Source organism: Dama dama, chromosome 29 (genome assembly GCF_033118175.1).
Source record: "Dama dama isolate Ldn47 chromosome 29, ASM3311817v1, whole genome shotgun sequence".
Taxonomy (NCBI): domain Eukaryota; kingdom Metazoa; phylum Chordata; class Mammalia; order Artiodactyla; family Cervidae; genus Dama; species Dama dama.
The window spans coordinates 69,661,214-69,685,568 of NC_083709.1; the positions used below are offsets into that span (position 1 = coordinate 69,661,214).

General features: G+C 48.2%; 1 protein-coding gene across 1 annotated transcript in view; it reads right to left on the minus strand.

Annotated features, from left to right (window-relative positions):
• GABBR2 (gamma-aminobutyric acid type B receptor subunit 2) overlaps nt 1-24,355 on the minus strand; it is a 358,625-nt gene that overhangs the window by 33,518 nt on the left and 300,752 nt on the right. The window contains exon 13 of the mRNA XM_061132246.1: nt 21,537-21,659. Coding sequence (XP_060988229.1) covers nt 21,537-21,659 — 123 coding nt within the window. The remainder of the gene's footprint in view (nt 1-21,536; nt 21,660-24,355) is intronic.

Sequence of the window (24,355 nt, forward strand, 5' to 3'; positions counted from 1 at the left end):
ATTCAGAAAATGTCTCAAAGGATTCACTAAGAAGATCAGAGCAAATTCTCGTTTCTCCTGTCTGGTTCCCAGAGCACTAAGGGGATGGGCAGGAAAGGAAACAGGCACATGAGGACGTGTGTGAACTGGTAGCTTGTCCCAGTCACTTCTCTGGCTTTGGGACTTTGGGTGAGTCTACACCTCGGTTTCTCCATCAGGGAGATGAGGGGTTGGTTTAGGTGATTTCTTAGGTCATTTCACGCTCTGAAATTCTATGAGTCATGTGTTATGTTAGTCACATTAGCGAGCATCCATTACCAAGAGAGCAAAAATGACCCTCCGTGGAGGCTCCTCTTCCTCCTTGGCCGTCTTGCAGCTCTTTTCCTGGCCCTGGGGTCCCCCTGGGACCTCAGGCTGGAAATTGCAGTCATGAGACGACTGTGCCTCCCTCATCTACATGCCCACCTGCCCCAAGCCCTGTGTCTCGGGTCTCTGCCCATCTCAGCATCGGGCCACCTTTGGCCCCAGACCATGGGGTTTGGGCTGTCATGCCCTCAGCGCACCAGTTCCCCAGCCTGTCCCTCCCTCAGAACGGTCTGTCTCTCCCACTGCCACTTTTCTTCTTTTCTCAAATTGTTATGAAAAGCTAAATAGTACAATGAACACTTGTGTACTCTCCTTCAGGATTCAAAAATTGCTAACATTTTGCCATATCTGCTGGCTCCCTCTCTATATATACACTGTCCCCCAAACCATTTGAAGGTAAATTTCAGGCTTCATACACTTCAGCATGTAGTCCTATGTGACCACAATATTATTATACCTACAGAAAGTAGCAATATCTCCATAATATTATCTGAGAGCCAGAAGGAGCTTTTTCAGGAGTCCCTCACGCTGCTATGCTGCTGAAACTCCTTTCCTGGCTCCCCACGGCCTTCAGGTTATGGTTCAAGCTCCCTTCAGCTCTGCACTTACTTTCTGTCCACAAGCAGCCAGATCCAGCAGATTCCTGAACTTCCCCCAGACACACCCTCTACCTTCCTGCTCACGGATTTTCATCCTGGAACGCCATTGCCTCCAATATTTTCTCCTCGAGGTTTTGTCCATTATGTAAAGCTCAGCTAAAATTCCACATTGTCCAAGGAATCTTTTAAGGTTTTTCTAGTTGAAACGTATCTTTCTTTTCATATCTCCATAACACATGGGAAGCTAGTATGATGACAGAGTTCAAATATGGAGGAAGGCAGAGACAAAAGAGACAGAGAAATGGACTTAATCTCGGATCAAACTGTGCCTGAACTCTACATTACCTCTGGAATTTTCCAGGGTACTGATAACGTTTCCTCTAGGCTCAGTGGTAAAAGAATCCACCTGAAATGCAGGAGATGCGGGTCTATGGGTTTGAGGCCTGGGTCGGGAAGATCCCTGGAGAAGGAAGTGGCAACCCACTCCAGTATTCTTGCCTGGAGAATCCCACGGACAGAGAAGCCTGGTGGGCTACAGTCCACGGGTCGCAAAGAGTCCGACACGGCTTAGCAACGAAACCACCACCGCTGTATACTCCAGTTTGAATTAACTGTAGCCAAAAGCACCCTAATGAATACTGTAGGGATCAGGGCTGACAGTCCTTCAGCCTTCTAAAGCTGTGAAGCAACGGTAGAAAAATACAGTGCATTAGACCCGAGGTACACTGGATGCTTCCTGTTCCCCAGACCGTTCCCCTTCCTCCTACCCTTGCTCTGGAATGCCCTCACTGACCTTGTCCTGGCTTTAAAAAAGAAAAAAAAAAAAAAGAAAAACAGGTAAAATTCAGAAAAATTCACGACTTAGCCATTTTAAAGTGTACATTTTGAAGTTTACAACGTGGTTTAACCATACTATGTAATTTCAGATAATTCTCACCACTTCAGAAAGAAATCTCATATCCATGAGCAGTCACTCCCCCATTCCCCATCCCTCTAATCTAGGTTCTATCTCTATGGATTTGCCTGTTCTGGATATTTCATATAAATGGAATTGTACAATATTTGGCCTTTCGGCATCTGGTTTCTTTCACTGAACATTATATTTTCAAAGTTCATCTGTGCTGTAGCATGCATTCTTATTTATGGCCGAATAATATTCTATTATATGGATATACCACATTTTATTTATCCATTCATCAGTCGATATAGACATTTGGATTGTTTCCACTTTTCTGGCTTTTATACATTATGATGCTGTATTTGAGTATACATTTTCATTTCTCTGGAGTGTATACCTACGAATGGAATTACTGGGTCACATAGTAATTTTAATTTTTTGAGAAACTGCCAGACTGTTCACACAGCTCCTGTTTTCTGTCTAAATCCAACTGTTCTTTCAAGAATTAGAAGAAAAAGTACCTCCTCTTTCAAGAAACATTTCTCAAGGCAGGATGACTAACCACGTCCTCTGTGCTCCCCCAGGGCTGGAGGCTAAGCTATCCCAGCACTTACCACCTGCAGTGACATTCTCCATTTATACACCTGTCCTTCCTGGACTGGGGGGGGGTCCTAAGAGCAGGGGTTATACCTTAGCCATCGCTGTGACCCCAGCATGTGGCACACAGTGAATGCCCAGTAACGTGAGTTTGGCCACTGAATGAACAGCATATGTCTCTCGAGTGTCCCTGTGGTACCCAGCCTAGCTTACAAGGGCTTCTTCATCACAGAGGGTGGGCTGTGCTGAGAGCCTCCTGGGTGCGGGAATGAGGTCGCGAGGGTGGAGCAGGGGGTGCGGACGCATGAAAAGGCACGTGGAGGGGGGTGGGAGTGTGCATGTGTGCATGCAGTTCTGCAAAGCTTGCCTGAGTTCAGAGACTGCCGTGGAGCCAGCTGAATGAGACTGACCCCACTGGCTTATCCTGGAAGACGGAGGACAACACAGGTGGGTGAAAGGCTGTTAGGATGCCTGATGATCAAGGAGGTGCTTGAGATAATCACAGTGACAGACCTCAAGCTGGGGCAGAGCTCTGCTCCCCAGGAGGCAGCTTCCCATCCATCATCTCACTGAAGAGTCAGCATGGGGTATGGAAGGAGCCTGCCTGTGGGGAGAGGCGGCCTGGCTGAGTGCCTCTGAACCTCACTTGCTGCCTGTGTGGTCCAGAGCCCATCAGTTCAGTTCAGTCACTCAGTCATGTCCGACTTTTTGCGACCCCATGGACTGCAGGACACCAGGCCTCCCTGTCCATCACCAACTCATGGAGCTTGCTCAAACTCAGGTCCATCGAGTTGGTGATGCCATCCAACCATCTCATCCTCTGTCATCTCCTCCTCCTGCCTTCAGCTGTTCCCAGCATCAGGGTCTTTTCAAATGAGTCAGTTTTTTGCATCAGGTGGTCAAAGTACTGGAGTTTCAGCTTCCACATCAGTTCTTCCAATGAATATTCAGGACTGATCTCCTTTAGGATGGACTGGTTGGATCTCCTTGCAGTCCAAGAGACTCTCAAGAGTCTTCTCCAACACCACAGTTCAAAAGCATCAATTCTTCAGCACTCAGCCTTCTTTATGGTCCAACTCTCGCATCCATAAAACCATAGCCTTGACTAGACAGACCTTTGTCGGTAAAGTAATGTCTCCAGAAATGCATCCAAAGGTGTGAATCTACTCCACAGGCAGCAGCACTGCTCAAGACCTCCCGGGAGGCAGGGCGAGCCATCATGTCACTTTCCCTGTAAAGGCAGGAAGTTCTGAGTCGGGGGTGGGAACAAAAGTCACAGTGATGGGTCTCCTGGGTGTCAGGCTTAGCGCCAGGCACTTGAACACATCACTCCAGTCAGTGCTTATGGTAAACCTGTAAGGGAGGCGCATATATTTCCTGATGGCCACTGAGGCTCAGAGATGGCGAGTCACTCACACAAGGTCACACGGCCAGGAGGTGGCAGAGTATGGATCCAACCTTGGATCATAGTGGTTAAAGCGACCTTGTTATTCCTCCAAAGCCCACGGTGCGGGAGCCTGGGTTGGTGAATGCATTCCATTTCCTTGGTATGTGAATGCATCTTCAGAAGGCTGCCATATATGTTTAATAATTGGTATGACCATATAATGTCTTGTCAGCCAGCTTCCTTTCTGCTGCAGGACGCGGATAAGAAAGAGCAAGCAGGGTGGACACAGGAAAATCCCGCACACTTGTTGGCAGATTTCACTCTGGCCCAGAGTTACCTTCTTGATTTAATTCCCCAAGACTTCTATGTCTGAATCATGTAGGAAAATGACTTCTTGGGTGAAACATTAAAAGGCCACATGTGGATGTTCACAGTCTTCCTCTCACAGCTCTGGTGATGATGGCTCAGAGGGAGAAGTGGGCTCTGCAGCCTGCATCTGGGAGTCAGACTCGAGCGCTCTGAGATTCCTAAGCCAGGAACATGCTGGGCTGGGCTCAGGGGGCCCAGTGACAAGGAGTCAGACACGGGAAAGTGGTAAGATGAGGGACGAGCTCTGAGGGGGCTCAGGGCAGGGCTGCTAGAAGCAGGTGATAGATAACGCTTCATCTCATATCTCACCTTCATTGATTGGTTTCAATATGCTGGCCACATGCATGTGCTTCATAGGCACACTGCCCCTTTTAATCCTAACCCCAAAGCCTTATGAGGTGGGACCCATATTATGCATGAAGAAACTGCGACCCTCAGAAGTTGCCACTGATTCTACTAGTTTCCTAGGATTGCCAGAAATCTCCATAAACTGGGTGGCTTAAAAGGAACAGAAATTTATTCTTGCACAGTTCTGGAAGCGAGAAGCCTAAAGATGCTGGCAAAGCTCCGCGCCCTCTGCAGGCTCTTGGGGAGAATCCAGGGCCTGTCCTCACTTCTGGTGCTCCCGGCATCCCTTGGTTTACGGCCGCATCTCTCCTATCTCTGCTTCCATCTTCGTGTGACCTTCTCCCCTGTGTCCTCTCCTGCTTCTTTGAATGACACTGTAACTGGATTTAGGACCAACCTGGGTAATCCAGGATGATATCATTTTAAGATTTTTAGTATAATCGTATCTGCAAACCTCCCCCCCCCCCCCCCCCCAAGTAAGGCTGCATTCCTGGGTAAGGATGTTGATGTATCTTTTGTGGGTCACAATTCAACCCACAACACTTACGTAACCTCACACAGTAAGTGGCTGAGCTGGGATCTGAAGGTTAGCCTAACTCCACAGTTCATCTGCTTGACCACTGTGGGCTAAAACCGTGTACTTGCCTGCTATGTGGCTGTGGCCATGCTATTCAACCCCTCTGGGCCTCAGTTTCCTCACCTGCAGACTGGGGTAACAGACAATGATGGTGATACTTCATGAGGTTGTTGGGAGGATAAACGAGTTGATAAAAGAAAGCACTTGGAACAATGTCTGGCACAAAGTATGAACTCAACCAAAGCTGCTGCTATTATGACGTTTGCTATGGTTACTGTGAAGACAATGCAGCTTTGCTGGCATCTTGGATGGAGGCTGAGCAGACCTGCTACTGAGGATGAGGCTGGACCTGGAAGAAATGCTCTCAGATCTGGATTTGCTGGGTTTGCTTCACTCTTAATGAAACATCAACCAGACAGTCACAGGTGAGAGACTTAAATATCTATAAGACAGCCCTCTGTGCAATGGATTATGATAATTTTCAAAGCATCAATGAAGGGAATGTTTCTTTAAAACAAAACCAAGTAAAACATAGAACCAATGCAAAAAGAAGCAGGAAGTATGAATGGACCAACAGACCAATCCCAGCAGAATGGACCTGAGTCATCTAATGCCACCTGGCCCAGGCTGGGTGTGTTTCCAACATACAGGTCTTCTCAGGTCAGTCAGTTCATCTCTCCAGCCTCAGTTTCCTCCTCCAAAATGGCAATGGCAAGGTGCTTTGTAAACTGTGCCTGCCGTAGAAGTGTGGGGCATTCTTATTATTACAGCATGTATTTGCCAATGTGGGACAGACTGGGCCCTGGGGGTGGGGCCCCAGCCCAGAAGAGGGCAGAGGGTGGGGCGCTGGGCACTGATAATTGGGATGACAGCGCCGTGGTCCCCTGAGCCCTTAGGAGGGACCCACGTGTTGTGTCCGTGTCTTCCGAACTGAACTGAGCGTCTTCGGGTCATGTTAAGTGTTCCATCCTATGTCAAGGTCAAAGTGACCCAGTGTTTGAGGCTTAATCCACTGTCACTTTAGGGAGACACTCTTGGCCAAACAGTTGCAGAAAGAATGAACATCCCACCAAGTGGCTGGTGGTTCTGTCTCAGAGCTGTGGGTGCTGTGGTGCCCGGACACGCTGGTTCCCTCGTCCCTTGCTTCCCTGGCAGTTTCTGTGGCCAACGGCTTCCTGCAGCTGCAGGCCAGGTTTTTTAACCTGCCTAAAGTTCCGGTCTGCAACTTGCTCACCTTCTGACTCTCAACTGCAATGAAAAATGCTACAGAAGACAGAAATCTCCTAGTTTTTCCTTCTTTCCTGTCCCTTGCTCTCTGTCTTCCACAAGGGAAACAAATGTTCAAATGATGATTCAGGACTTTCAGGAAAACGTGAGTGTGGAGGGACTCATTCAGGTCTGTGGGGTCTGCACATGTGAACCTCCCCAAGTGGCACCCCCCCCCCCAACTCAGTCTTCATTTTCTTTGTCCCCATCATGGTCTCTCGCTGGGGGTCGGAGGGGGGGTTGGTAGGGGGCCTGGGCACCTGGACTTCAGGGCTCTTGGATTCAGGTTTTTCTTCCCTCCTCTTTGAGCCTTAAATGTACTGTCCTGGATCTGTTTCTAACTCTGGTACCCAAAGTGCAGTCCTGGCCCTTCTTAGAGGGTGGTGAGGGTCTGGGTTCAGAAAGTTACAACCCTGGCTGCACGCTAGAACCCATGGCAATTTCTAAAAGATCCCAATGTCCAGGCCTCTTTCTAAACCAATTAAATCAGAATTAATGGAGTGTGTGGCATAAGTACCAGTACTGTGACAAAGACTTTTTCTGGGGTGATGTGGCCAGGATTGAAAACCACAAATCTAGCCTACCTTTATGTAAATAACTCTTACAGCTCAACAATTAAAGGATAAATAATTCAATTACAAGGAATGGGCAAAGGACTTAGGTAGACACTTCTCCTAAGAAGATAATACAAATGGCCAATAAGCACATGAAAAGTTGCTTAACGTCATTAGTCATTCAATAGTGAGTCTTATCAAAACCACAATGAGACACCACTTCATACCTGGTCGGATGACTGTCATCAAACGTGCAGGTGAATAACAAGTGTTGGCGACAATATGGAGGCCCTGGAACCCTCATGCATTGCTGGTGGGAATGTAAAATGATGCAGCCACTGTGGCATGGTCTAGCAATTCCTAAAAATGTTAAAAAGAGCTACCATATGACATAACAATACTACTTCTATATATATGTGTGTGAATATATACACGTAAACACATATGTATACACACACACACCATCGTGGTTATCTGGGTCATTAAGATCTTTTCTTGTACAGTTCTTCTATGTTTTCTTGCCACCTCTTCTTAATACTTTCTGCTTCTGTTAGGTCCATACCATTTCTGTCCTTTATTGTGCTGATCTTTACATGAAATGGTCCCTTGGTATCTCTAATTTTCTTGACGAGATCTCTAGTCTTTCCCATTCTATTGTTTTCCTCTATTTCTTTGATTGGTCACTGACGAAGGCTTTCTTATCTCTCCTTGCTGTTCTTTGGAACTCTGCATTAAAATGGAAATATCTTTCCTTTTCTCCTTTGCTTTTTGCTTCTCTTCTTTTCTCAGCTATTTGTAAGGCCTCCTCGGACAGCCATTTTGCTTTTTTGCATTTCTTTTTCTTGGGGATGGTCTTGATCCCTGTCTCCTGTACAATGTCATGAACCTCTGTGCATAGTTCATCAGGCACTCTATCAGATCTAATCCCTTGAATCTATTTGTCACTTCTAATGTATAATTATAGGGATTTGATTCAGGTCATATCTAAATGGTCTAGTGGTTTCCCCTACTTTCTTCAATTTAAATCTGAATTTGGCAATAAGGAGTTCTTGATCTGAGCCAGTCAGCTCCCAGTCTTATTTTTGCTGACTATATAGAGCTTCTCCATCTTTGGCTGCAAACAATATAATCAATCTGATTTCTGTATTGACCATCTGGTGATGTCCACCAGTCATCTCTTGTGTTGTTGGAAGAGGGTGTTTGCTATGACCAGTGCGTTCTCTTGGCAAAACTCTGTTAGCCTTTGCCCTGCTTCATTTTGTACTCCAAGGCCAAACTTGCCCGTTACTCCAGGTTATCTCTTGACTTCCTACTTTGGCATTGCAGTCCTTTATGATGAAAAGGGCATCTTTTTTTGGTGTTAGTCCTAGAAGGTATTGTAGGTCATCATAAAACTGTTCAACTTCAACTTCTTTGGCATTAGTGGTTTGGGGCATAGACTTGGATTACTGATATTGCAGACATCCTGAAATGTGAAGTCAAGTGGGCCTTAGGAAGCATCACTATGAACAAAGCTAGTGGAGGTGATGGTATTCCAGTTGAGCTATTTCAAATCCTGAAAGATGATGCTGTGAAAGTGCTGCCCTCAATATGCCAGCAAATTTGGAAAACTCAGCAGTGGCCACAGGACTGGAAAAGTTCAGTTTTCATTCCAATCCCAAAGAAAGGCAATGCCAATGAATGTTCAAACTACCGCACAATTGCACTCATCTCACACGCTAGCAAAGTAATGCTCAAAATTCTCCAAACCAGGCTTCAACAGTACATGAACTGTGAACTTCCAGATGTTCAAGCTGGATTTAGAAAAGGCAGAGGAACCAGAGATCAAATTGCCAACATCCGCTGGATCATCGAAAAAGCAAGAGAGTTCCAGAAAAACAACTATTTCTGCTTTATTGACTATGCCAAAGCCTTTGACTGTGTGGATCACAATAAACTGTGGAAAATTCTTCAAGAGATATGAATATCAGACCACCTGACCTGCCTCCTGAGAAATCTGTATGCAGGTCAAGAAGCAACAGTTAGAACCAGACGTGGAAAAATGGACTGGTTCCAAATTGAGAAAGGAGTATGTCAAGGCTGTATGCTGTCATCCTGCTTATTTAACTTACATGTAGGGTACATCATGCGAAATGCTGGGCTGGATGAAGCACAAGGTAGAATCAAGATTGCCAGGAGAAATATTAATAACCTCAGATATGCAGATGATATCACCCTTATGGCAGAAAGTGAAGAGGAACTAAAGAGCCTCTTGATGAAAGTGAAAGAGGAGCGTGAAAAAGTTGGCTTAAAGCTCAACATTCAAAAAACTAAGACCATGGCATCAGGTCCCATCACTTCATGGCAAATAGATGGGGAGACAGTGGAAATAGTTACAGACTTTCTTTTCTTGGACTCCAAAATCACTGCAGGTGGTGACTGCAGCCATGAAATTAAAAGATGCTTTCTCCTTGAAAGAAAAGCTATGAAAAAACTAGACAGCATATTAAAAAGCAGAGACATTACTTTGCCAACAAAGGTCCATCTACTCAAAGCTATGGTTTTTCCAGTAGTCGTATATGCATGTGAGAGTTGAACCATAAAGAAAGCTGAGCGCCAAGGAATTGATGTGGTGGTGTTGGAGAAGACTCTTGAGAGTCCCTTGGACTGCAAGGAGATCCAACTAGTCCATCCTAAAGGAAATCAGTCCTGAATATTCATTGGAAGGACTGATGCTGAAGCTGAAACTCCAATACTTTGGCCACATGATGAGAAGAACTGACTCATTTGAAAAGGCCCTGATGCTGGGAAAGATTGAGGGCAGGAGGAGAAGGAGATGACAGAGGATGAGATGGTTGGATGGCATCACTGACTCGATGCATCTGAGTTTGAGCAAGCTCCAGGAGTTGGTGATGGACAGGGAGGCCTGGTGTCCTGCAGTCCATGGGGTCGCAGAGTTGGACATGATTGAGCGACCGAACTGAACTGATACACATACACACACAAGTACACACCCAAGAGAAGTAAAAATACATGTTCACATAAAAACTTGTACATAAATGCTCATGGCAGCGCTACACAAAACAGTCAAAAGTGCAAAGTACCCAAATATCCGTCGGCTGAGAAGTGGACAAATGAAATGTGGAATGTATCCACACAGGGGGGTAGGACTGAGCCATAAAAAGGAATGAAGCACTCATACATGCTACAACATAGAAGAGCCTTAAAAACATTATGCTAAGCCAAAGAAGCCACACACAAAAAGTCACATGTTATTGTATGATTCCATTGGTATGAAACCACCAGCGTCAGCAAATCCACAGAGCCATGAAGTAGATTAGTGATTGCCCGGGGCTGGAGAGGAGGAAAATACAGGGTGATGGGTAAAAGGAATAGGGTTTCTTTTAGGAGTGATGAAATTTTTTCTGGAAGGGGATAGTGAGGATGGTTGTACAACTTTATGAATGTACTGAAAACCACTGCCGTATATATTTTAAAACTGAACTTTATGGTACGTGAATTATATCTAAGAAAAGATATCTGCCATGCAGAATGGCTTGGAAAGGGCTACAAGTGGGAGCAGGCCTGCTTAGAAAGTCGTGGTAACAACAGTGAACAACTGAGTGAGACCTACACAATGAAGGTTCTTGACTCACTGTCCCTGTTGCGCGGTGCGTGTCAACTGTAGCACCCCACTGGGATGGGAGACGATGCTCCTTTGGACCTCCGTGGAAGGAGTGAAGTGGTGGACTGGGATAGGGTTTGGTAGTAGAGTATGCAGGACTCAGCACAGAACTTCTCAGAGAATATCCCACTGATCTCATAATAAGATTGCCCTGAGACTGGCTTCATTCAGTTGCTCAACTAGTATTTACTGAGTGTGTTCCGTGTGCCAGGCATGTTTGCCGGTGCTGGGGATACAGCAGTGAATAACACACAATTCTGCCTCCTCCCTCTTCTCATGGAGTTCACCCTCGTGGAGGGCAGGCAGCTGTGACAGTGATGGGAAGTGGATGGGAGGCACCACAGTAGGCATTACGGCTGACATCAACACCTATTTCCTTCTCTCCTGGGTGCATAGTAGGACTGCTCTTTCTTGCCCTGATGAACCCAGGCATGAGAATTAAAATATTAGGGAGAATGAAACATGAGTGGAAGTGACATGTGACGGTTTGGAACGGAAACTCTTGCCTCGCGTTCGTTCCGTTTGCCACAATAACCATCCTAGAAGGTGGCCCGCCAGGGGTGTCCTGTGGTGACGCTGCTGCGGGTGGAGGCTACAGTTGATTCTCTGTGAACAAGTGCTATGATGAGCAAAACCTTGCATACCCGGTTCTCTTCCACTTTTCACCCTCTGAGGGACATTGCATCCAAACCCAATCCTGGCTCGTATTCTAGAAAAGCAAGCCAGTATCTCAGCATATAAGGCCAGCATAAACCCAGTAATCTGGAGACACGTGTCACGGAGAAGACGACAGCCCGTCCCGTGTGCCTCTCATCCCGCCCATCAGGCTGTGCAGGCCGCCCGGGAGCCAAACGCGGCGCGCAACAGGACTCCCGGCAGCGAGAAGGCGCTGCTGGCTGACACCGTTTACAGAGAGGTGGGCTGGTCGGAATCCCCCCAAAACAGGCGACGTCTCTGTGTTGCCACAGCCCGTGTTTCTGCCAACATGGACGTGGCGGGAGTCGTATTTAAAGGCTATCTTTGCTCAAGAACTGGAATGTCTTTACTAAGTGGTCAGAAGATGCCGGTATGGCAGATAATTTTCCAGCTGTTTCGCCCCTCGGCACTTGGGAATTCCTAGCACACAGCCCACTGGCCTGCGGAGCACCTGGACAGGGAGAGACCAGAGGACGTCTCACCACAGGGCCGTCCCCTGGTGCCGTGGGTTCTGTGTCTTTAGCTTTGTGTCCTGAGGGGCCTCAGCAGCCCAGGTACCTCCTGAAGACACTAGGGAAGTCAATAAGGAGGCTGAAACAAACTGCAGTCTCCCATGGGCCCAAGATGCCTTCTGAGGAGAGATGTTCCAGAAACCCAGCTGTGGGTTTCCGGCAGAGTGGCCTGTCCATCCCCGGGGCGCACAGTGCCGAGGGCAGCTGGAGCTGGGCCGGGATTCCTGCCAGAAGGAAAATGTGTGCGGGCATCCTTACGATGTCTCTCTGGCATATCATTCCAATTAAATCTCACCTAGTTTTCTCATTTTAATAACTTAATCTGGAACTTACACCTTGTCTCTTCTCCCAGAGGACCTGAGGTAGCACACAATAAAAGCCCAAACACAACAGGACAGTTAAAAATAAGGATAAACGATCAGAAGGCGAGATAATCCTTCAGGAACTTGAGAAACGATGGTTATGACGCCTGAGCGTTGAGTTTGGCTCCAGCTTTCTGGCAGCCAAGGTTAAACAGGAAACAGAGTGGCTTATTCAGTTAGGATTGCTTGATCAAAGGAAGGAAGTAGATGCAAGTTCATGCCGGGGCGGGGTTGGGGGGTGGTTTGGGGTGAGCACAGCCCATTTCCTGGCACTTTTCTGAGGATCTATCCTGTGGATCTTTATGTCGGGGGCATTAAGTCACACACTGAACAACAGTCTTTTATAGAAAATGCTGAATCATTCTTCAATTGACAGCTTTAGCTTCATAAGTGGGCCCTTGATAAAAGGTAAGAGTGTAATATTAAATTAAATTGCAACTTGGCAGAGACATTTCTTAGAGAAGTCGGCTTAATGGGCCCAGACAGATGGGGTGAATTCGGACATATGGAGGCACAGGGAGAGAGTTCCAGGTGGAGGGAACAATTTATTCAGTAAATATTTACTGAGTACTTACTGCGAGCTAGGCCCTGCCAGTGGGTGTTGGGGACTTGCAGATGGCCTTGGCCTCTGAGGAGGTCCCAGACTAGGCGAGGCCAGGTGCGCAGACAGGTAATGACCAGTGTTTGACCAGATGAGGGGCCAGCAGGGTGAGGCAGGGCCCAGACGGTGGCGTCCAGGGCAGCCTGCTGCTCCAAAGGCTCCCGGAGAAGATGCTTCTGACCGCCTCTTGAAGGTCAACTAGGAGTTTTTAGCACGGAGAAGGCACACTGGGGTGGGAAGGAGGGTGTCCCGGGCAGAGGACAGCAGGTACATGGGCGTGGAGGCAGAGAGTGGGACGCTGTGGAGAAGTGTCAGTGTTAAGGGGAGCTGAGCACGGGCTGAGGGAGGGGTCTGAGAGACGAGGTGGGGCAGGGGTGGAAGTGAGGCCAGATTTGAGGGCCTCCTGAACTGCGAAGGAGTGAGCTCACCCTCCGGTCGATGGTGGCGGGAGGATTTAAATGGCAGAATGACAGGGCCAGGACGTCAGATGGTGTGACCCCTCCCCTGGGACGGCTTAGGGTGCTGGGGTGCTCTCAGCGAGTGGACCCAACCAAGGTCCAGCGGAGTCCCACGACCCTGGCTGGGATGAGGTTTGCCTCAGGTGGGGCCTGAGCAGGGCCATCCAGAACCCACGGATGGCTCGTGATGAGAGCCCTGTCCTGCCGCTCAGGGCTGGCAGTGATGACCCACTGGTTGGATTGTGACCTTGGCATTGGAGCCTTGGGCCACCAGGATGCCCAGGAGCAGCCCACAGAGCACACCCCTCACCCCACCATTCTCATCTTTCTGATTTCAAAATGAACAGTGGGAGATGGAGCTTGGGCAAGCTTTATGAAGATACCAGATGTTTCTGAAAGAGTCTGCTTTAGGATTGGATTTTCTTTTTTTCTTTTCAGTGCAACTATAGAGGGAGGCAGAAGATAAGAGTTAAAATTATTTAAAACTCTTATGTATTTGCCTCTTCCAATATCTGTTTCCATAGAAACGTAACTGGAATAAGACACTAGTTCCAGCGCCAAGTGCAGCCCGTGACTTCCAAAGCCCCCATCTGCTTCCACCAAAAAACACGGCCAAAGCAGAGAATTTGGAGGGAAGTTTGAAACACTCCTCTGGCCCAGCGTGCCCTTTACTCAGTTGCTGTCTGGATGGCCAGAAAGCCACAGGGCCCAGCACCTAGGTGGTTCCTGGGGTGGAATGCCTGGCAGCCCGTGCCGCCAGCCTGCTGCCATTTCTGTGAGTGAACGTCACAGGTGGCTCCCGGGGGTGACCATCTGCACGTGATTCCATCTCTGCCGCCACCTGTCTGGGAAGCAGATGGGAGGCACTCAGGGAACACAAGGCAGCCCGGGGATGCTGCCTGAGGGGCTGCTGGGGCGTCAACGCTGGTGGTCTTTAGTGCTGTCGGCCTTTAGAGGTCATCTCCCCTCCCTTCCCAAAGCCCTCCAGAACAGCCAGGTGGAGGCATGGTCAGTGGCCCGGTAGAGAAGGCAGGCTTGGAAGAAAGCAGACAACCCTTCCATCTAGATTCCCAGGCTGCCCTCACACCATCCTTACACACTGCTTTCACTATGGGGGAAATGATCTCAAATTATTTTCCTTAAAAAAAATTCCACATGGGTGTGTGTGTGTATGCACACACATCCACGGTGTCAGTTCTTGGTTTTCATCTTACTTGATCTAAAAGCAGCATTTGACACGCTTCATCAAAACTTCCTTCTCGAAACATTTTCTTCATTTGGTTTCCTAGACACCAGACTCATCTGATTTTCTTCCTGTCTCTATGGTTTCTCCTTCTAGGTCTCCTTTGCTGTCTACCTCCTACTTCCCAGACTTCCAAGCACTGGGGTAACTGAGGGTCCGTCCTTGGCCCCTTGGTGTCCCCACCTATGTGCCCCCCGCTGGCCCCGGGGCTCTCAGCCACGACGTGGGTCATCTATATGCTGACTGCACCCAAGCTCCCCTTTCCAGCTCACATTCGCCCTGAACACCACACCCATATGTCCAACACCTACTCACCATCACCACCAGTAGAGTAGGTAGACAAAAAAGGAGAGTTTCCCCCTTTTTGCCAAGAATACAAATTGTATTTTAAAAATCTTTTTAGCATATTTGGCAGACTTGTCCACACCTGCTGCATCTGAAATACAGAGACAGCCAATCTTCCCATCAGACTCCATAAAGCAGAGGATGCAGGGCTGAGGTGCCAGGCAGGAGCACCGAGGCCCGGGACAGGCCGTCAGGGTGGAGGGGGCCTGTGAGTCCTGGTCTTGGCTGGAAGCCTTCGTCTCTGGAGACCTCTCCCTCCTTCTTCAAACACCTCCCAGGCAGGGACAGCTTCCTCTCCCTTGCCCCCATCTCCGGGGAGCTCTCTCTCCTGGCTACCCCCGTGCTTACTGATCCCCAGGTCAGAGTCCCCTGGCCTGACCGCATCCTGTTTCCATCATTGCTTAGTGATTCCTTGGGCTCCAGTCAGGACGTCTTCATTCTGACCAGACCCACTCCCTGGGTGACCACACTCAGCCCCACATCTCCTACGCTCAGCGTGCTGACCACCCCTCTCCCAAATCCCTGCCCCTTGGAAGAACTGCTCCCTGGGCTCTAGGACCCTGCATCATCTTCTGAGGCCCTCTGCCCAGAAAGGAACCCCTCACATTCCCTCCAGAAACTGCTCCTCATCCTGCACCTGACCTCCGTGATGAGGTCCAGTGTCCATCACCCAGTCAGAGGTCCGGGCACCGCCCTTGCTGCCTGCCTGTCCTTCCCCCTTGGAGCTGATCAACCGCCAACACCTGTCACGTTTGCTTCTGCAATGTCTCTCAAACCCACCCTCTTCTCTCTGTGCCCACTGCAACTGCCCCACCATAGATCTCCGTCAGCTCCTGCTTGGATTACTGCACAAACTGTCTCTGGGCCATTTCGGCCCTTTGGCCTCACCCCTTCACCTGTTCTCCTCCTGCAGCCCGGAAATCTGACCATGCCACTCCCTGATTAAATGTCTTTAATTCTGAATTTTAAACTCCTCTGCTTAGCAAACAAGGTCCCTAATGACCCAGGCTCCACCTCTGTCATCGTTTGTCCTTCCTGTCAGCTCCCCAAAGGCACCCTCAACTTTGGACAGCAGAACCACACTATATATATTTTTAAACCATTTAGAGAAAAATGATAAACTAACATCAAGTTTAATGTTGAGAAGCTAGGTGCTTTCCCTCTAAGATCAGAAGGCAGGCAAGGCTGTCCTTTTTCACCTTCCTGATCAACACTGCACTGGGAATGCTGGCTGACACAGAAATAAGACAAGAAAGGAAACAGAAGCCCACAGATTGAGAAGGAAGAAACAAAACTGTCCTTTTTGCTGACGACATGATTATGTAGAAATTCTTAAAGAATCAACAGAAATACTCCTGGGACTAACAAGCAATTATAGCAAGGGTGTACGACTCAAAAGACTTTGTAAGATGCAACAGTCAGTTGCTTTCCTATACAATGAGCAATTGATTTGAAATTTAAAGACACACCATTTATATTAGCACTGAAAACAAAGTATAATACTTAGGTATAAATCTAACAGAATATGTATAAATTTATGAGGAAATCTATAAAGTTCTGACAAAAGAAATCGACGTAGATCAAAATAAAAAGCTATTCCATGTTCATGAACAGAGACACAATATTGCCAAGATACCAGTTTTTTTCCAACTTGATCAATAAAGTCAACACAGTCCCAAACAAAATCCCAGCAAGTTACTTTGTGGATGTTAACAAACTAATTCTAAAATTTACACGGAAACACAAAGACCCAGAATAGCCAACACTATACTGAAGAGTGAAAGTCAGAGAACTGATATTATTCAACTTATTTGACTTATTAGGACTTGGTGGTTTCACTGCTACAACCCAGGGTTCAATCCCTGGTTGGGGAACTAAGATCCTGCAAGCTGTGAGACATGGCCAAAAAACAATAACAACAAACAAAAAACTGAAATATACAAAGAATTCTTAAAACTCTAATTAAAAAGTGCATAAGAGATATAAATATATACCTCACCAAAGAAAAAATATAAGTGGCAGATAAGCATACGAAAAGATGTTCCACATCATACGTCATCAGGGAATTGTGCATTAAAACAGCGATGTGCGACCACTACACGCATTACAAGGGCTAAAACCCAAAATACTGACACCACCAAACCCTGGCAAGGACGGAGCCACAGACATGCCCACTCGTTTCTGATGTGAATGCAGATGTCACTGCCGCAAGATGGTCTGGCCAAACTAAACATCATCTTAGAATATGATCTTAGCAGTCTTGCTTCTAGGTGTTTACCCAAATTAGTTCAAAACTTATGTCCACATAAAACTCTACACAAAAATACTTACAGCAGCTTTATCCCAAACTTGGACGCAACCAAGATGTCCTTCAGTGGGCAAATAAACTGGTATATCCATACGACAGAATACGACTCAGTGATAAGAAATGAGCTATCAAATCATGAAAAGACATGGAGGACTCTTAAATGCATGTTGTTAAGTGAAAGAAGCCAGTTTAAAAATGTTACATCATGTGTGATTTCAGCTACATGACATTCTGGAGAAGGCAAAGTCAGGCAGACAGTGAGAGGTCAGTGGTCTCCAGGGGCTGGTGACACATAGAGGGTATTTCAGACGGCGATACTGTTCTATGTGACACTGTAATGGTGGATTCACAACTTTATGCATTTGGCAAAGCCTGCAGCATGTACGGGGCTTCCCTGGTAGCTCAGCTGGTAAAGAATCCGCCTGTAATTGCAGGAGACCCCGGTTTGATTCCTGGGTCAGGAAGTTCGCCTGGAGAAAGGATAGGCTGCCCACTCCAGTATTCCTGGGCTTCCCTGGCGGCTCAGAGGGTAAAGAATCCGCCTGCAATGTGGGAGATCTGGGTTCAGTCCCTGGGTTGGGACGATCCCCTGGAGGTGGGCATGGCAACCCACTCCAGTATGCTTGCCTGGAGAAACCCCATGGACAGAGGAGCCTGGCGGGCTCAGTCCACGGGGTCCCAAAGAGTCAGACATGACTGAGCGACTAAGCACAGTGCATAAGAATGTACAACAGGAAGAGTGGATTCTATGTGAACTATGCACTCTAGCCAGTAATAATGTATCAGTAGTGGTTCATCAGTTGTAACAAACATACCACCTAATGAAGATGTTAATAGTGGGGGAAACTACGGTGTTTGGGGGAGGACATACGTGGAACTCTCTATACTTTCCATTAAATTTTTCTATAAACCTGACAAGTACAAAAACTTTTAAAAACTGCTGAACATCATGTATTTAGAATAATATCTAGCACACGACAAGTGTTATACAAATATTTGTTACATACAAATGAATAAATGTGGAGCTGGGAAGCCCCCAGTGGGACTCCAGAATCAGTTTCATTCCCCCGACACTTCCACAAGTTGCTCCAGGTCTCTTCTGTTATTCTCGAGCCTGTCACCCTGTTTACTGACCTCCAGCTGCTCCCAGAATCTGTGCGGTCTCACGTGACTGTGCTTATCTGCATGTGTACTGTCCGCCCCCCACTAGCCTGTGACCCATGAGCTTGAGGTCACACTACGGTGTTCACCCCCATCTCCCAGGCAGCTGAGGTCTCGGTTCAGGAGGCTGATCTACAAAGCGCTGTCCTGCAGATGCGGGCGGCCCCGCACACAGCAGGGGTGAGCCAGACAGGCTGCCTGTCCTCAGAGGAACACCTAGATGCTGGGGACAGGAGTGGGGCAGAGCAGGGGCTTAAATCTGGTGGAGCTCAGGAACCCATCAGCTAATACAGGGGTCTGGAACTGAAGTTCTTTTACTTGTCAGAGAAGGTTCTGGAAGAAGGGGACAGCACGGACAAAGGCTTGAAACTACAAACAGAGCCAGGCCTGCAGGTGGACTCCTGAGGTGTTCAGAGCATCCAGGGAGACCACAGGCATCCGAGGTCGGTGTGGTCTGAGGATGGGAGAGAACAGACCACAGAGACCTTTCATCACCTCACCCCCAAGCATAAACGTTCCCTCTCGCTGGGGGTTCCGGAGAAAACAGCCCCTCGAGGAGAAGTTAGCACCCTCAGTCCCTGGGCACACTGCTCAGCCATCCTGCTGAGTCTGACAGAGGAGGGTCTGAGGGAAATCAACCGACAGCTTGGCGATGTTTGGTGGAAAAATGACAATAGGCCGACAGGACTGTGGGTCCACAAATCAAAGGTTCTGCTGCCATGGCGACAGAATGACAGGGTGCCCTGAAATTAGAGAAAAGAGGATCCTGCCAGGGAAGGTTCGGGGAGAAGTCTCAGCAGATGCTTAGAGAGAAACGCACAGACAGGGGCCCGGGGCCTTGATCCAGGGCTGTGGCCAGACCCCCTTCAGAGCCTAGAGGCCACCAGCAGGACCCCTCCTTCCCGGGCTCTTCTATACAGAGAAGCACTTGTGTGGCAGCCGGCACCTCCTCAGTTTGAGAGCCATCCCTGGAAGGTCTGGAAAGGGCTCGGCCTCTAGGCACAGAGCCATGGGCAGCAGCAGAGCTTACCACAGAAAACGAGGGAGGAAGGTGATGTGAGCGATGGTGACCTGTCACTTACACTGATGGCCCGCACAAGGTCCATCTCCTGTAAGTGGTCCAAGGGGCAGGCTTCCTGCATTTATTTCCGGAGTCAGCTTATTCAGGCAGACTCTAACCCTGCAGCCTCTCCTGCCACAGCCGGATCCCGGGGACCCTGTTGCCCCTCGGCCCCACCTTAACCCTGAGTGAAGGTGGCAGCGCCCGGCCTTGCCGGCGGCCGTGGGGCTCAACACCAAGCCGTCGAGGTCTGCTCCCTGCTCCCTGCCCCAGCTCCAGGTCTGCCCCGGGCTCTGCCTGACTATTTCTGTTAGCTAACTTTAGGCTTTATCTGCAGAATGTGAAAGCACTTCTTTGCCCAACCCACTTCACAGACCAGTCAACAGTCTATGACAACACCTGAAAACTACGAAGCACTGTCGTGTACCGAAAGACGGGATGGGGACGTGGGTGAGGCAGTAGCTGGTGGTGTTGCCTCTAAACCGCAAGGTGACCTTCGTGTGACAGTCGCTCAGTCCTGTCCGACTCTTTGCAACCCCGTGGACTGTAGCCTGCCAGGCTCCTCTGTCCATTGAATTCTCCAGGCAAGAATGCTAGAGTGGGTTGCCATTTTCTTTTCTAGGGGATCTTCCCAATCCAGGGATAGAAACCGGGTCTCCCGCATTGCAGGCAGATTCTTTTACCGTCTGAGCCACCTTAGGTGCCTTACATAATCTCTCTGGGTTTCTGTTTCCTCATCATTAAAATGGGAATTCAGGATAGCACCTATTCCACAGAGTCACTGAGACAATTCAGTGAAATTAACACACACCTCTAGCTACTAGCATCATCATTATCATTACTCTTATTAGCATTACTGCTTATGATTATCACCTCCCGAGCCAGGGGGCCCAGTTAGCCAATAACAGCTCTTCCTCCTGTTCACAGCCTGTCTGGATTTCCAAACCCTGGTGGCGGGTGGTGAATTCCCCTGGGATGGAGCTGGGGGCGGGGCCACTCCTCTGTCAGCTGGGCAGACAAGTGATGACCAGACATCACCTCCCCTCCAGCCACAGCCTGTCTGCCTGAGGGACCTCAGCTGAGCGCCTGCCCCCTTGGCCCACGAGCACAGCCAGCGCAGGTCTGTCCTCTGCTGAGTCTGGCTCTGCCTGTCTGGAGTCCTGCTTCCTCCCAGGATGGACACTTAAGGCAGTGAGATAAAGGCTCACAGCGCTAAATCCTTCCCCTAAATCCATGTTGTCAGGAGACGGCATTCTCTGCCACTGCTCTGACTGTGTAACTTCTTAACCAGGCTCAGCGAACCCTCTGCCTGTCTCCAGACAAACGAGGCTGGGTGACTTACTTGCTAGAAAACCTTCTTGCCCAGAAGGATAAACACCTATGTCCCCAATGCATAAAAATTACTGTTTCCAGTTTAGTTTTGAAATTCACACTAAATCCCACAAAAAGGTTTCCCTGATGATGCAGTGAGAGCCCTAGAGAAAACTCCAGTTTTCTCGATAGAACCTGCTAACCTACAGGGAAATCAGATAGTAAAGCCACTGCCTTCAAGCTGGCTCTTTCCAACAAAGGCGTCCTTAACTCTTCTAAGAGAAAGTCATCACTACAACTTCCTTAATTGTGAACTTCCCTAACTGGAGCATCCTAGAAGACCAATGTGAGTTAAGAGCAAGGCCAAGTGCAAGACTACTAAAATATATATTTAACGGTACTTTTATGTAAGGTTCTCCTTTTTGACAAGACATCACTTTGAAGATTCTCTAGTAACTAGAAGGAGCTTTCAGAGTATTTATTCCCTAACAGCAGTCCTGAGGGAACTCACTTTAAAGGAGAGATTAAAAAAGCAATATAATTTCTTGACTGAAGCATCGTATAAATGGGGGCTTCCATAATGTGTAAAGAATACACTGGTTTAAACGAACCAAACTTTCTCCTTAATTCTGCATATAGTAATACATCTAGGCAAACTCACCATATTTTCCCAGGAGTGATGACCTTATACTTGGCCTTCCTGAGTAATACAGATCTCAAGGGAAAGGAACAGAAATAAGGAGATGTTCCTGATAGGGATCGTGGGTCCACACAGAGCTATGATGATTTCCTCGTAATCACCTTGATTTCTTCTCAAGAAGCACCTCTGGGGCAGCCGGGGAGACTGCCTCCCTCCGGTGGTGCCGGGTGCTTACCTCCACGCTGTACCTCTCCACCGTCCTCCTCAGGGGGTCCACAGCCTGCCAGCAGATCAGGATGCAGAGGTCGATCAGCAGCATGCCCCCGACGATCACGAGCAGTTTCTGGTCCTTGATGATCTGCAGGGAGGGCCGGGGCAGAAGGGACGTAAGAGGGCTTCCCGAGCAGCAGCCAAGGGTGGCTGAGCAAATGGCCCCCGGGCTCCTCATCACCCACGGGGTGAATCCAGACACGCTCCCTTGCTTAGCATTCCAGGCCTTTCATGAGCTTGGCTTATCCACGCCCCCCCCTCCCCCCACCCCCCCCACACACATGTGCTGAGCTAAGTTTGATGACTCTCAGGCTCTGGCCCTGCCGTGATTTTTCACCCCAGGCCTTCGTGGGTGCTGGTTCTTTTGTCTGAAACATTCTGCTCTATGTGACAGGCTGCTACAATCCTTGGAGACTCAGACACACTGTCGCCTCCTCCAGGAAGCTTCCCTAACTCCCACTGCAGAACTAATTACCTTTGTTCCCATGCTTCATTATACTTAACAAGTTCAATACTTACTATTATGATGACTAGTAATAGTAGTGACTCCAAGAAGGAGAATAAATACAAATGCTACCATTTAGTGAGCACTGTGCCTGCCTCGAGGTTGACTGTTTCATATATATCATCTCATATAAAGGCAGACACTGTTATTATTCCCATTTTTCAGCTGGAGAAACTGAGGCTAACACTGGGGGCTAAGTCACTTGCTCAGGGGAATAGAGCCACTAAGAGGTAAAGCCTGCAAGCTCCTCCCCTCGCCAGAGAGCACACCCTCAAACACTTATAGCACCTACCAGATGCTACAGTGACCAGGTGCCGTATTAAGCTGTATACAGTCTACCCTCCTCAGTAAAGTGGGGAGCCCCAGACAGAAGGGAAGCCTGTTTTATTTATTTGTTTACCTTCAGCACCGAGCAGGGCCTGGCATGCAGTTGGTACTTAAAAGTTTGATGGATTGAATTGAGATGAAGGAATAGAGAAGAAATATAACTCCTGTCCCACTTTGCAGCTGGGGATATCTTTATTACACTGTGAGATTCCCAGCCCACTTTATGTGCATTTGATGGGGACTGACCTGGCGACAAATGCTGTCAGGGGCAAAGCTAGCCTGTATTTCCCTCAGTGGGTCTTTATGTGTCCTCGCCCCCCTCCCCTAGCCCTGCCCCAATGCCAAATAAAAGCTAATGTGATGAAGCAGTTCTGGAAAAGACTGTAGAAAAATAAACAACAAAACTGAGGTAGAAGCTTAAGAAATATCACCAGGTCTGGCTTTTAATGATTAAAGCCATCCTTAAAGGAGAAATAAAAACTCAAGAGGCCTCTCTGTGGCTAAACTGTGAAAAGAACAAGAGGGCACTGCCGAGTTAAGGCCAAAGAGATCAAATCCACCAAACCACCTGACCTGGGGGCGGGGCGCTGACCAAGTCCCATCACCTGAGATTTTACAGAAACATTCAGGGAGCCCATGATAGCTTTAGAAACCTGGCTTGACCCTTGCCCTCAGGGGAACCAGGTCATACCCCATTAGCCTTGAGAAATCGGGGCAAAAGGAAGAAGTGCCTGAGGAACTCAGGACAGGCTAGAAGTGGACTCCCTACTTGATGCTCACCCAGCTTCCCTGACGTCCTTCCTGATTTTTCAGCTTTCTCTTCAAAAGCTGCACAAACTCTCCTCCGTTAAGTCTGCACAGTGATGCTGTAAAACTCAGTTCTCTCTCTGAGACTAGGAGGTTACCAGTGCTCCGCCCTCACTGAAGGAGAGGTTGGGAGTGAAGGTGCCCAGGAGCAATTAAACATCAAGTTCTGGAATCAGAGCTGAGTTTAAGTCTTACTAACTAGCTGTGTGTCCTTGGTGAGGTTCCCAATCCGTCCGAGCTAGTCTCCTCATCTACACCATAGGGGATGATGACCACACAGATGGATAGATTACCATAGTCTGGTCGACTTCACTTTCACTTTTCACTTTCATGCACTGGAGAAGGCAATGGCAGCCCACTCCAGTGTTCTTGCCTGGAGAATCCCAGGGACGGGGAGCCTGGTGGGCTGCCGTCTACGGGGTCGCACACAGTCGGACACGACTGAAGAGACTTGGTGGCAGCAGCATGGTCTGGTTTACAGTTCCTGATCAATAGATGTCAACTATTATTATTAAATGTTACTCCCCGTGGTTTTTCAGGGCACAGATCAGCAAACTGAATTTGGCCCCCTGTCTGCCTTTGTAAGTAGTTTTATTGGAACACAGTCACATCCAGGCATTTATGAGTTTGTCTCTGGCTGCTCCTGTTCCACACCAGCAGCTAAGTGGCTGTGACAGAGACTGTGTGGCCTGCAAAGCCGAACATATTCACTATCTGACTTTTAACAGGAAAAGTTGCCCGACATCTTCTTTTGAGAAGATGGCCTCTCTTTATTTCTTCAAAAGACTTCAGATATTTTGACTTGATTGAGACTGGTCTTCCACGAGGCTCAGCTCATTGCCTGCTTCTAGGGATGCCATTCCAGAGGGAATAAAGCATGGATGGTGCCCCTGGGTTGTACAACCAGCGGCGCTGCCTTCCTGCCATCACTCAGATGACAGATACGCTCCTGGCATTTTCCTAAAGCTGAGCCTGGATGAAATTCTGAGCCTGATGGTATTATTTACAACAGTACCAAGCTATATATGTAGTAAACTTTCTTTGTCTTCCAAAAAACATCTGGCTGCAAAACAGAAGATCTCATCTCTGAGTTACTGCTCTCCTCTCAATGTTTCAACTTGGTCCTTAGTAAGAATTAGAGGCAG